Source organism: Canis aureus, chromosome 8 (assembly GCF_053574225.1).
Source record: "Canis aureus isolate CA01 chromosome 8, VMU_Caureus_v.1.0, whole genome shotgun sequence".
NCBI lineage: Eukaryota > Metazoa > Chordata > Mammalia > Carnivora > Canidae > Canis > Canis aureus.
The window spans coordinates 71,726,899-71,739,494 of NC_135618.1; the positions used below are offsets into that span (position 1 = coordinate 71,726,899).

Consider the following 12,596-nt stretch of genomic DNA (forward strand, 5'->3'; position numbering starts at 1 on the left):
AGATAGTTACAACCTGTTGTGGTAAGAACTTTTAAGATCTGCTCTCTTAGCAACTTCTAAATATATAACATGGCATTGTTAAGTGTGGTCACCAAGCTGTATGTGACATCACCAGGGCTTATGTATCTTATAACTGGAAATTTGTACCTTTTGACTCCCTTCCCCCATTTCACCCCGCCTCTGGCAACTACCAATCCGTCCTCTGTTATCGGTGAACTTGGGTTTATTTATGTTTTAGATTTCACATATAAGTAGAGGTCATACGGTATTTGTCTTTGACTTATTTCACTCAGCATAACATCCTCAAGGTCCATCCATGTTTTTGCAAATAGCAGGAATTCCTTTCTTTTTTATGGCTGAGTAACATTCCATTGTGTATGTGTGTGTGTGTGTGTGTGTGTGTGTGTGTGTGTGTACATATATTTTTTTCTTTGCCTGTTCATCAAGAACTACCACTTAGGTTGCTTCCCTGTTGTAGCAATTGTAAATAATGCTGCAATGAACACTGAGTGCAGATATCTTTTCAAAATAGCATTTTTGTTTCCTTCAGATCAATACCAGAAGTGGCATTGCTGGACCCTATGGTATTTGTTGCCCACGCCAGTTTTAAGACTTAGTACACAAAAGGAATGTACAGGAGCACCTGGGTGGAGTGGTTGAGTGTCTGCCTTTGGCTCAGGTCATGATCCCGGGGTCCTGGTATCGAATCCTGCATCAGTTCCCCACAGAAAGCCTGCCTCCTCTCCCTCTGCCTATGTCTCTGCCTCTCTCTGTGTGTCTCTTATGAATAAATAAATAAAATATTTTTTAAAAAGGAATGTAGACCATCTCAATAATTTTATGTCAATTATACATTCAAATGATAATATTTTAGATATAGTGAGTTAAATACAGTGCATTATTAAAATTAATTTTACTTACATTTTCTTGATTTTATGGAACTATTGGAAAAGTTTAAATCAGAGAAGGGGCAGGTGCTGTCTTTAATGTCTGCAGCTGGGTCTCTCCGATGAGCAAAGATGGGTCAGGTTGGGGTTGGGGGAAGGGGTCCTTCATTTGGCTTTGCTGCTAATTCCCTCCAGAAGTGTCTACACTCGGACCCATGCTCCCAACCAGCATTCTGTTCCTTCTCAAATCTCACTTGGGTCGATATGAGAAATTCATGCTCTCCCTGACAGTAAAACCTTGACTTTATTGCCTAGGGGACTGGCTGAAAAGACTGCTACATGGAGGAGGAGATGACTGACAGCAGAGGACCCCTTGCTGAGAGGGAGCATAGCATGGGTCCCGGGTCCCATGGACACCAAGCTCTTCCCAGGCTAGTCCTAGAGCAAACGCTTATGTCTCTCTCTCTCTGGTTCCAGGTCCCACACAGACAGAGCATCCTGTTATCAACAGATAAAAGGACCATGTGTAGACAGGGAGAAAACAGAAACCACAGCCAGACTCTGGGGTCCGTTCTCATCAGCAATCTCTGCCCCCCATCTCCCGGAGGGCACTGTGCTATCATCCAGTCTTCTTGGATGACCCAGGAGACAGAAATGGGTCCATCTTCAGTGATGGCCAGGCCCGAGGGGCATGAGATGAAGCTTCAAGTCCAACCACGAAGGCTCCCACCAACGACCCTCGGAGGGGCTGGGGGCAGGAATACCGAGGGCACTGACCTGCAGGGACAGAAGCTGAGACTAGGGAGCCTTGCCAACATCCGGCCCTTCGGACAACATCCGGACAAGCCTGGGAGCTAGAGAGCAGCTCCACCAGCCGGAAGGGAGGCCGGCCTAGAGGAAGGAGAGCATCAGAGCAGTTGCACCAGGTCATACAGAGCCTTGAAGGTCGTACTCAGAAGTCTAGACTTTATCTGGAAGGCAATTGAAGGCTTCCGGGTCAAGCAATAAGATGCTCAGGGCAGGTGTGGCACACCCCTTTCTAAACAGGTGCACCTGGAGGATTTGGAAGACAGAGATGTCCTGTCAGTAACAAACCTGGATGTCTAGCAGTGAGTGGGCAGGTGAGGCTTGTCAGTGATAACTGGGAAGCCAGGCTCACCCAGCCCCGTGATGCACCATGCAGCCCTCCATGGGCGGTTCTACCTGAATGACCTGATTTAACCCACGCAGCTATGCAGGGAGGTGAACACAGAGTAGTTGAGGACTGTTGGGTTTCTAGGATGTATGAGCAAATGAATGAATGCATGTCAGCTAATAACTGTGACCTCCAGTCCTTACAGTATGTATTGAATACCCTGGGCTAAATTGTACTGAAGAATCACTTCAATTGATGGGTTCTGAATTGAAGCCCTTTCTGGTGTGTGAAGCCTCAGATGCAAGTTATTGGAGCTGTTCCAACGAGCACAGGGTGCTAAGAAAAAGGGGGTCCCAGATCAGGGTGGAACACAGGGCCCTGATTCTGTGGGGAGAGGTCTGGCCCAGCAGCCCCGAGTCTCTCCCTGCAAGCGCCCCTCCACACCTCTCCTGGATCCCCCAGCAGCAAGAACGCTCCTTCTGGCTCCAGCCTCTCTCCTGGTCCTGGAATTAATAAAGACTCTGAGCAGACTGCGGTTTGCAAGTCTGAAAGCCGGTTCCTGCCCACGTCACTGCCCCGAGAGGAGTGGGGCCCAGCTCCTCCCCAGCGCCCCCTCCCTTCCCCCTTCCCAGGAGGGGGCAGGCACACAGATGCACCTCCTGGCCTCGCTCTCCACATGTAGGCTCACCCTAGGTACTGAGCCTCCAGACCCCAACCCTAAGCAGCCCCTACCCCCAGCAACAAAGACAAGTTCGGGCTCATAACCTCTATCAGCTACCCCACAGTACCCCAAATAGAACACACTGGAAGCAGGAGCTGTACACTTACTGTGCAAAATAGCTTCAAGTTTGTTCTCCTTGTGTGTCCACCCTTTTCCAAACTCCTGAAGCAGACGCTGCCTAAGACCAGGGGGAGAGGATGGAATGGCCTGGGGTCCTAAGGTGGCCCCACAGAGAGCCAAACCTGATAGTTAATCCTAAACACAGGAGTGGTCCATGCAGGATGAGGGGTAGCAATAGTAGCCTAGTACTAGTACTAGCACCAAATGAGCCTGGAGCATTTTGGATCTGGCAGGCACGGTACAGAAATGTATGATCACATTTTATTTATCTTTGCAATAACCCTCCTAGGCAGGGATATTTATCACCATCTAACACGAGATGAAACCGAAGCTCTGTGAAGAGCTTACCCCAGTAGAAAGCCCTAGAGCTAGAATTTAGTGCTAGGTTCACCTGAGTTCAACACGTGGCCTTGTTAGTCCTCCAGAAGGCCACACAGCTCCAGGCTGGAGGGCGCGGGGGTCCTTTAGCTCCCTTGCTCAGAGCTGTGGTTGTGTCTCCCCCATCATTCTCCATCTGGGGGCAGGAAAAAGCTCACAGAACTTGTGACCTCGACTTTCCCCCTCCCCCACCCTAGAGGCTCTGATGATAGCAAGTATCTGTTCCCCTCCCGTATCCTCTGGCTCTTGAATTTCTTCCCCAATTTCGGGGGGCTGGGGAGGCATGACCCTCCGCTACTCTACCCAACCCCAGGAAAGTCCCCAAGGTCCTCATCCTGTGCAGGCAGGCTGGGACTACGGGAGTCTTGGAAATGCTGGTCTCAGCTGTTTCAGCACAGGGCCGCCCCCTCCTGGCCACCAGCGGAATGTCAGCGCCCCAGGCGTCCTCCTGTGGCTGGGAGGGAACTTGCCGTCTGGGGACTCTGGAGTCTGGTCTGGGTGCTAGTGAGGCTCAGCATTGAGATAGATGGGGGCTGGGTGATAAAGAGGGGCCAGGACACTCAATCCGGGTGAGGTCCCCAACCCCTCGGTCCCCCAAAGAGTACCTGGGGATCCTGTCTGAACATCCCCAGACACTGTGGTCTACACAGGCCTGTGTGTGGGACTGTGACCTTGATCCACGAGGAATGGAATCCCTGTGGTGTGTCAGGGTCTCCCACATGTCCCCCAGATGCCCCAGGGCACTATGCCAATGTGGTCTTAATTCCCAGGCTGTTCTAATGCAGCCTCTGTGCCTTTGCAGAGACAGATCCTAGACCTGCCCCCAAACCCTCCCCAGCATCAGCCGGGAGACAGTGACCTTAGTCCATAAAGGATGGACCTATAGTGTGTCAGAGTCCCCCCCCCTTCTTTTCCCCTGATGCCCCACAGGGCAGCGCCAGCATGATCTCACCTTCCAGGCCGTTCTGCTCACAGCCCCTCAGCCTCTGCAGACATTGGCCCCAGGCCTTGGACCCCAGACCTGCCCAACACCCCAACCCCCAGCTTCGGGCAGGGACAGTCTCTGGCCAGACCTGGGGGTGTCGGGGGAGTCTGGAGGGCCGGGGTGGGGGCAGAGGCACAGGACAGCTGGCCTGCGTCCCCACGCTGGGCCCCGGGCCCAGCCGGAGGGGCGGGGGCCTGGCCACTCGGGCCTTGGCTGGGGCTGGAGTTTTGGCCGGGCTGCGGGCCCTCCCCCCGCTTCCTCTCCCGAGGGCTGTCCTGGCAGAGGCCCCCCTCGCACTTTCTGGCGGGAACGCGGCCAGCGCGGAGGGAACAGCTACAGAGGGAAGCCGAGGGATGGGGAAACTGTGCGTGTGCGTGTGCGTGTGTGTGTGCGCGCGGGTGAGTGTGTTTTAAGGAAAAAAGCCCACATCCAGTCCAGTCAGACTCAGCCTGGGAGGCTTGGGAGCGGGGCCTTTCGTAATTGCCCCCTCCCCGCGGCCCCCTCCCCCAGCTCCCCCCTCCCCCGCCGCCCGCCGCCCGCCCTCCTTCCCTCTCAGCGACGAGGCCGCAATTACGCTTTGGGGATAAAACGAGGCGCAGAGAGCGGCCCGGGGCACTTCTCCCCGAGATGGCGGGTCTGAGAGCTGCAGCCCTGCGGCCCGGAGTCCTGCTGCTCCTGCTGTCCGTCGCCCGCCCCTCGCAGCCCGGAGGTAGGCCTCTCCCTGCCCCGGGATGCCGCGGCCCCCCCTGACAGACCAGAGGGCGCCCTCCACCCTGCCCTCCGGGGACCCTGGGCGGGAGCCTCCCGGCCGCGGGATCCCCGCAACCGCGCCTCCCGGGAGCCAGCCCTGCCGAGGAGGAACCTGTCACCAGACACCCCAAGGTGCAGGGTGGTCCCGACCGGCCCAGGTCCTGCCGCCCGGCTCGGCTCGGCTGAGGCCCCCCACCTCTGTCCCGGGCGCTGTCTGCGGAGGGGGGGGCGCGCAAGCATGCTGCGGGAGGGCCCTCGGGGTCCCCTGGCAGGGCACAGGCAGTTTGCACACGTGTGGATCCAGTAGGGACAGGGGACTGGGGCCGGAGGCCAGCTCAGCGACGACGGTGAGCTGTGTGACCTCGACAGGTTCCTTGTTCCTCCCCCCACCCCGGGGAAGTCAGGACCCCCCTCAGAGGAAGGTCAGATTCCGTTGATTCCGGGCTGCGGGTTGGAAAGCTGCTGCTGTGGTCTGTCCCTGGTGAGGGGGGCCGGGCCATCGGAGCGTGTGTATGTGTGTGCAGGGCATGCACACAGGAACAAGTGTGTTGTGTGCTACGGCGCAGGTGGGCATGTGTGTATATGTCCAAATGTGTCATCAAACCATAGAGGAGGAATGTGTGTTCACAGGTTCACCCCTGAGCAGGTGTGTGTGATGGGAGAGGGCGTAGGGTTTGTGAAAGTGCCTGTTAGCGTGTGCGAAAGTCTGCCACCCGACAGGAATGGACACAGGGGAAATATGCTATCCAGGTGTGGACTGTCACCGAGCATGTGACTCTGTGAGTGTGTGTGTGTGTGTGTGTGTGTGTGTGTGGTATAGGACACAAACAAGGATCAGAGAAGCTGGGGAAGGTATTCATCTCCTGGCAGAGGGAGGGCAGCCAGTGACAGAGGCTAAAGTGGACCTCGGGGCAGTTCTGGACCATCTGGCATGCTCTCTGCCATAGGCCACAAGGATGCCCCCCCCCCCCCCCGGGAGGAGGCTACACACCTCAAGGGCTCCTAGGAGTGGCCCCCTGGGGAGCCCTCCAGAAGGTGCTCTTGGCCATGGGAAGAGAGGAGTGCAGAGACTTGAGCCATTTGGTGGGGTAGCCTGGGTGGGGTCAGCTTCCCATGGGCGTCCCCCTTTGCCATTAGAACCAGATCTTCAGTGGGGGGCCAGTGTCGGGGGCGCGGGATGGAGCAGGGCCAGGCCGGAGGGCTGGAATGAGGGGCGGGGCAGCAGCAACCCTCTCCCCCGAGCCACTGACTAGCTGAACAGGACTGCTGAGAGCAGAGGCTTCTTGCGGAGGTCAGCTCCTGGACCTGGACCTGGATGGGGGTGCGGCGGGGGGCATACTAGGGGGGCAAGACAAACCCCAGACGACCGGCCACCCCAGCACCCCCAAGAGCAGCAGCTCTGGACCCTCTCAAACCTCCTCCCCACTCCCTCAGGTGTGGCCCCTGAGCACCTGCCTCCCCAGACAGTGCTTCCACATAGAGCGTGGCAATTAACCCCTCAAAACCCCCGAAGAGTTGAGAATATGATCTTCTTTTACCCATAGGTAAATGGAGGCTCAGACAAGCTAAGGCAGCCCCAGGGGGTTAGCACTGGCCAGGTTCTCTGCCAAAGGATGGGGGCAGGGGCCGGGTATCGGGCTACATCTGGGGGGGGGGGGTCCATCTTCAGGAGATGAAGCCTCCTGAGTGGGCACACCCTAGGGCAGAATACACCCTCTCCTTGTGGCTCCAGTCACACTGCCAATGCTCAACTACTCTTCATCTTATTTTACAAATATAAATCTCAGCTCTGACCCAGGTGGTAAAGCAACTGGGTCCCAGTCAGGGGTGTGTGAATCCATGGTATCTATTGCAGTTTTTGCCCAGAGCCTACTAAAGAGGTCGGGGGGAGTGAGAGAGCCATGCCCCTACATACACAGAGCTACCCGCCTGGCTTTCCTGGGGAGCCCAGCATTTGCCCCCCTCAACAAGAGGATATCACCCCCATGAGCTTCCTAGTTCCAAAGAACTGCATCGTAAGTGGAGGAAACCCCCCAGGAAAACTGTAATGGAAAGGGTTGTCTGGACCCCTTTAGGAAGTTCCAAGTGGGTCTGAAGACCAGCCGCTCCAAACCCCCATGCCATTTAAAAAGATAGAGAAAACAGTTAAATTCGGTAGAATTCCATCCCCATGCCCCAGAAATGTATCAGCCTTTTCTTTTCCTGATTCCGGGACTAAGGATGATTTGGAACATCCCTAGCTGCATATTGGAGTTAACTGGAGAACTTTAAACAACTCTGATACCAGGGTCCCACCCAAGGATTCCTGCTTTACTTGGCCAGAGGAAGGAACTGGATGTGGAGGAGGTTTTATAAAAAGCTGCCCAGGTAACTCTGATGAGCCTCCAGGGCAGAGGGTCTGTGGGTGAGGAGTTAATCCCACTCTCTGCATTTGCTGGAGCCACGGCGGGAGGGCAGACATGCCCAGGGGAGGGAGGGGACAGAGTCACCCACTAGAGGACAGATTGTTTTTGAAAAGCCCTTGGCAGCCTTTCTCCAGGCAAACAATAAACAGCTTCGTGAGGTCTTATCTGCTCCCTTGCCAGCCCCCTGGACTTGGGCTTGGCAAAGCCCCTTGCCAAGGCCTGCTGGCCCGATGCTCATTCCCCAACTGCCTTCTCCACATCTTTGAACCTAAAGCCCGGGGGCCCAGTCAGAAAGCCCTGCGTGTGACTGGGGTCAGCGGTGGGTCCCAGGCCAGGCGCCTCATCTCACTGGCTCTTGGTTTCCCTGGCCATAAAATGAGGAGAAACATCCCTGCCCTACTTATCTCCTTGGGCCAGTGGGAGGCTCCAGCCGTGTAACATCTGCAAAAATCACATCAAGTGAGGGGACTGTGGGAATGGGAATTTCTAAAACAATACATCTTCTTATTCAGAATTTGTTTATTTGGACCGATTGACTCTTATAATTAGGGCACATTTTTTAAGGTTTAACTTTCCCTCTTGCTGCTCACGCCATGTTTTGTCTACTGGGTGGAGTGTGCATGAGTGATGGAGGAAGCAGATAGGACCAGGAGACTGGGTGGCCCAGGAGAGTCCCAGGAAATCCAGGAAGGCTTCATAGCAGAAGTTACATTTGAGTCAGACCTAAAAGAACGGGCAATGCTTGAGAGGCTGTCTGTGGGTGAGAGATGAGCCTGGGGCTCTGGGGCTCTGGGGCTCTGGGAGACAGCAGTGGAGAGATGGAGGGCAGATTCTGTCTCAGCAGAAAGAAAGCCTTTCTGCAGGTAGGGCCAACAGCATCGGGAGGGGGTGATCTTCCTGTCACCAGAGGCGTGCAAGCAGGAGTACAAGGGGATGTTTGCAGGAGTTTCTGCCCAGGCCAGAAGACTGTTATGATCTCTGAGAGTCTAAGACCAGGATTCTAAGAGGCAAGAGACAAGTTCCACCCTGGGCTAGCCCGTGAAACAAGCCAAACCCACATAAAACAAGACAAGCATGCTCCAAGCCAACTGCTTTGGGCCAGCTGAGCGGTGAGAACCACAGGCTCAGAGAAGGCAGGAGGGGAAGAATTTGAGCTCAGTCTAGGAGGAAGTGCAGGACTTGGGTAGCGGAGAGCACTCTTGGCAGGAGGAACTGTTCCAGCCAAGGAGGTGAGGAGAAGGAGAACCGGCTAGAGCTCGAAAGCTGCCTTTTTGAAGGCCCTTGACTGACTACTGTCTTAATCTGTTCTCACCTCTCCTGAACGTGGTGAGAGGGGGCAGGGCAGGGATCCTTTGCGCACCCCTAATCCTTCTCCATTAGCTCAGTGCAAAGTGGGGGTTGAACTCTCTCGCTCCCCAGGCCATCATGGTTCAGGCACGGAGTTTGGCAATCAGTATTGGGATCTGAATCATGGGGGGCCGGGGTGTGGGGAGAGCTGGGGCAGGCCAGGAGGGCTACAGAGAGCCGGGCAGGCGCTGGGGAGAGGGCAGGCAGAGGAGGAAATGCAGATGGGGTGCAGGGGAGCAGAACCTCGGCAGAGGAAGGAAGGGTTCAGCCAGGCCCGAGGTGGGGAGCCCCCCAGGCTGGCTGGGGATGGAAGAGTTTGGACCCAGACCCATCCTTGCCTCCTCTCAACCTAATTCACTAGTGGTTTATTGAATGTCTGTTGTATACCTGGCCCCACACCATGCACTGTGCAGCAAAGTGGACACAAAAGGTCACCTTTTTTTTTTTTTTTTTTGAGCAATTATTGTATGCCAAGTCCAGAGCAGGATGGTCTCTTATTTGAACCCTTTGGCAATTTGCAAACAGCCTTGAAAGGCAGAGGTGATCAGTCCCACATTGCTTACAAGGAAACTGGGACTCAAAAGGGTTACATGACTTGCACAAGGTCACACAGATGGTAAGAAGTGGCACAGCCAGGATTAGAGACAGATGGGTCTGCTCCTGCAGCCTGCCCTGGAGCCAGAGAGCAGAGAGGTGGGGACAAGGCACTGTCAAGAGGAAGAGAAAGGGGAGCAGGGTGAGAATGGAGGCAGAGAAAGGCCTGGACTACCACAAGAAAAGACATTGTAGGAGACAGTGCTCAGATCTGGAGGCTGGAGACAAGGGAGGCATCCAAGGCCCAAGACAGGCTATGTGCGTGCTTGGCAGCCGATGACAGAGCAGAAACGCTCATTCCCAGCAGGCCCAGCCTCCTGGGGCCACCACTCCGTGTCCCTGAGCCTCTGACGAGATAGCTTGCACACCCCAGGTCTGGATCACAGGCCCTGGGGGAGCTGCAGGCCCTGGGAGGTGTGCACTGGGGCTCTGGCACGGGGTGACCATGACAGCCTGGCATTCCCCACCCTGCCGGGCTGTCGCTGAGGCTAACGGGGCCATGGGGCCATCAGACCCAGCTGTGCAGCATCGCCAGGCCACAGAGGCCAGACATCTGGTGTGAGGCCTCCGGACACACTGCAGAGCTGCCCGACTCTGTGCACCCTTCGGTGGGGTGGTGCCGGAGCCCTGGCTGGAGCATTGGCAAGGCAGCTCACTGAGGCCGGGGCCACTCTGTGGTGGCGGAGTCAGGGCCTGCTCTGCACCAGGATTGTCTGTTGCCATGACCACACTTGGGCCTGGTTTGGGGCCCAGCACCACGGCGTCCCCCAGCGAGAGCTTCGCGGGTCCGTGGGGAACGAACTCGTGATCTTGGCCGGGCAGACCGCCCCTGGCCTGGCCAGTGAATTAGCTTTTCCTTAGGAAACTATTCACTTTGCTCATTCATGGTGTCCCCCTCCAGGCCCCGGCACCTCCTAAGACAGCCCTGTGTCAGACAGCCAGAACCCCACCCAACCACTGCTGCCCAGTGGCTGAGGACGCTGACCTCACGCCATCCTATCAGTGTGGGAATGGCTGCATTTGTGCTGGCAGCAGCCGCATGTCCTTACCGCTTGCCGTCACAGCCCGGCCTGCCCTCCCACAGCTCTGGCCCCCGCTCACGCCGCCTGCCCGGCAGACGGCACCCGCTCCCAGCCCCGTGCCAGCCCCCTCCAGGGCGAGAGAAGCAGGTAACGCCGTGCAAGCCGTCATGTTCAGAGGAGGGGGGACGCGGCGGGGCTTAAATCCAGCTGTGTTTCCCTGGCCACTCCTAACCTCTCTGAGCCCGACTTCACATCTGTTAAAATGAAGAGAGTAATCTCTGCCCTTCCAACCTCGTGGGGCTATTTTGAGAAGGATGAATGAGAAAATGCTTTATAAACATCAGTCTCTTGGCCAACATGCATCACTCTAGACGTGCAATGTCGTCATTGCCATCTGCCTCGTTATTGTCACTGTGCCTTCATTAGTTCTGGCTGATGGAGGATTCTCCGTACTTACTTCCAGGGGTCCCGGGGGCTGTTCCTGGTGGAGTTCCTGGAGGCGTCTATTACCCAGGTAACGTACGCGAAATTCCACGTTTCAGGTAAGGCAGATTGTGATCAGTTGGTAGGAGAGGCGCCGCGTGCCAGCGCAGCCGGGAAGAGCACTGGCACGACTAGCACAGCAGACCCACGAGCCACTCCTTCTGACTTAAAAGACACTTTTACAAGCACTCAGAGCATACATTTTCTGAAAGATGAAAGACAATATTCACAAGGCCATACGAAAGTGGGCACCTTCGCGCGCTCCTGCCTTTCATTAACCTCCCTCTTGGGAATTCATTCAAAGAAAATAATTGAAAAGTAGAGGAAAAGAGAGATCCCAAGCAAGGTTTATCGGAAGGTTATTTGCAAAGACTTTAAACAAGAAGCCCACCTGACAGAGGGTGTGATTAGGTAAACTCTGACATAATACACATCTACTAAAAAATATGAGTGTGTTACCTGCCCAGCTGTGGGGCGAGGCGTTTTTCAGGTGCTAACGATATGAAAGCAGCAGCCACGTGCCGGTGGAGACTAGGAACACCCCCGAAAGACCACCAGCAGAATGTTGCTGCTCTGGTATGGGAGGCTGGGAGGGGGGCACGTTTTGTGTTGATTTGGAAAAAAGCACCATGCCTTAAAGCAGATTGAAAAATCAAAAGTAATACTTTCAATACTTAAAAAGTATTGGAGAGGCCCTGCCAGGGAGGTGGACCCCTGTACATGCAGGAAGAGAGGTGCCCAGACAGGGCGTGGAAGCCCTGCGCCCTTTCCCCAAACTTTGCCCCCTATGCCTCTTTCATCCGGCTGCTCCACGGTCACATCCTTTTATAATAAACTGGTGATCTAGTAAAAGAGAAAAGAAAGAAAAGAAAAAAGAAAAGAGAAGAGAAAAGAAAAGAAAAGAAAGAAAAGAAAAGAAAAGAAGAAAAGAAAAGAAAAGAAAAGAAAAGAAAAGAAAAGAAAAGAAAAGAAAAGAAAAGAAAAGAAAAACGAAGCATTTGAGTGTTCAGCACTGATATGAAATTGAGGTGAACTGCTGGCACACACCCAGATGCAAACAGGCATCGAGCTGTTGGCCCAATGGGGAAACTGAGGCTCACAGAGGTTAAGGCTTGCCCAAGGTCATGCAGCTACGCAGTGAAGGATTTGATCATGGGTCAGTGGGCAGCTTTCTGGCAGAGACACTGATGGTTCCCTCTCTCTCTCTCTCCCTCTCTCTCTCAACACAGGTGCTGGTATTGGAGGTCTGGGAGGAGGAGGTGAGCTAAGAAACCAAACTTGGGTCCTCACTGATGGGGTCTGGCTGTCACTCTGGTCCATCCAGGTGCCCCAGCCTCAGAACCCCAGAAAGCCTGGCATCAGGGACTCCCTCGGTTTACAGAGGGAACATCCATTGGGGAGAGCTGGAGCCCACTGGCCTTCCAAGCCCCTCCCCTGACCACTTCCTCTGGGGGCCCCTGCCTTCTTTTCCATTTCTTTTGATCCTCTATGACACCCCTGCAAGACCTGCTGAATGGGTATTGTCTTTCCCTTCTGGGGCTGAGAAACTGAGTCTGAGGCAGTAGAAGTCATAAATTAGGGCCAGAGCCGGGCTTCCCACCCACATGTCCAGACACTGCACTCCCAGCAGCTCCCTGTCAAAAGGGGAAGACCATCCCTGTCGGCCCTTCCAGGACCTGGGGGAGTGAGATCCCCCACACTGTCCCAGCAAGATATATAGGAGATAAATAGTGGCCTGGGCTAGCTCTCCATTCACCACCATCTCTTCC

The 12,596-nt window shown here is 55.1% G+C and overlaps 1 protein-coding gene and 1 long non-coding RNA gene across 7 annotated transcripts in view; one reads left to right on the forward strand and one right to left on the reverse strand.

Moving 5' to 3' along the window:
• Positions 1-205: 205 nt before the first annotated feature.
• On the reverse strand, positions 206-4,663 carry LOC144319723 (uncharacterized). 2 transcript variants are annotated; one of them, XR_013385451.1, is made up of 5 exons: positions 4,194-4,663; positions 3,255-3,377; positions 2,851-2,921; positions 2,467-2,525; positions 206-1,664 (listed from the first exon to the last, which is right to left on the reverse strand). It is a non-coding gene; the product is annotated as an uncharacterized LOC144319723 (long non-coding RNA). The 2 variants fall into 2 exon arrangements; XR_013385452.1 differs by lacking the exon at positions 2,467-2,525 and having other exon boundaries at positions 4,194-4,654.
• The window catches only part of ELN (elastin), a 32,280-nt gene continuing 24,242 nt past the window's right edge, over positions 4,559-12,596 (forward strand). For 2 of the 5 annotated variants that reach the window (XM_077908237.1, XM_077908236.1), the window contains exons 1-3: positions 4,559-4,935; positions 10,808-10,858; positions 12,057-12,086. In XM_077908237.1, the coding sequence (XP_077764363.1) occupies positions 4,854-4,935; positions 10,808-10,858; positions 12,057-12,086 (163 nt within the window). In that variant the 5' untranslated portion in view covers positions 4,559-4,853. The remainder of the gene's footprint in view (positions 4,936-10,807; positions 10,859-12,056; positions 12,087-12,596) is intronic. The other 3 variants (XM_077908233.1, XM_077908238.1, XM_077908235.1) reach the window with 2 other exon arrangements.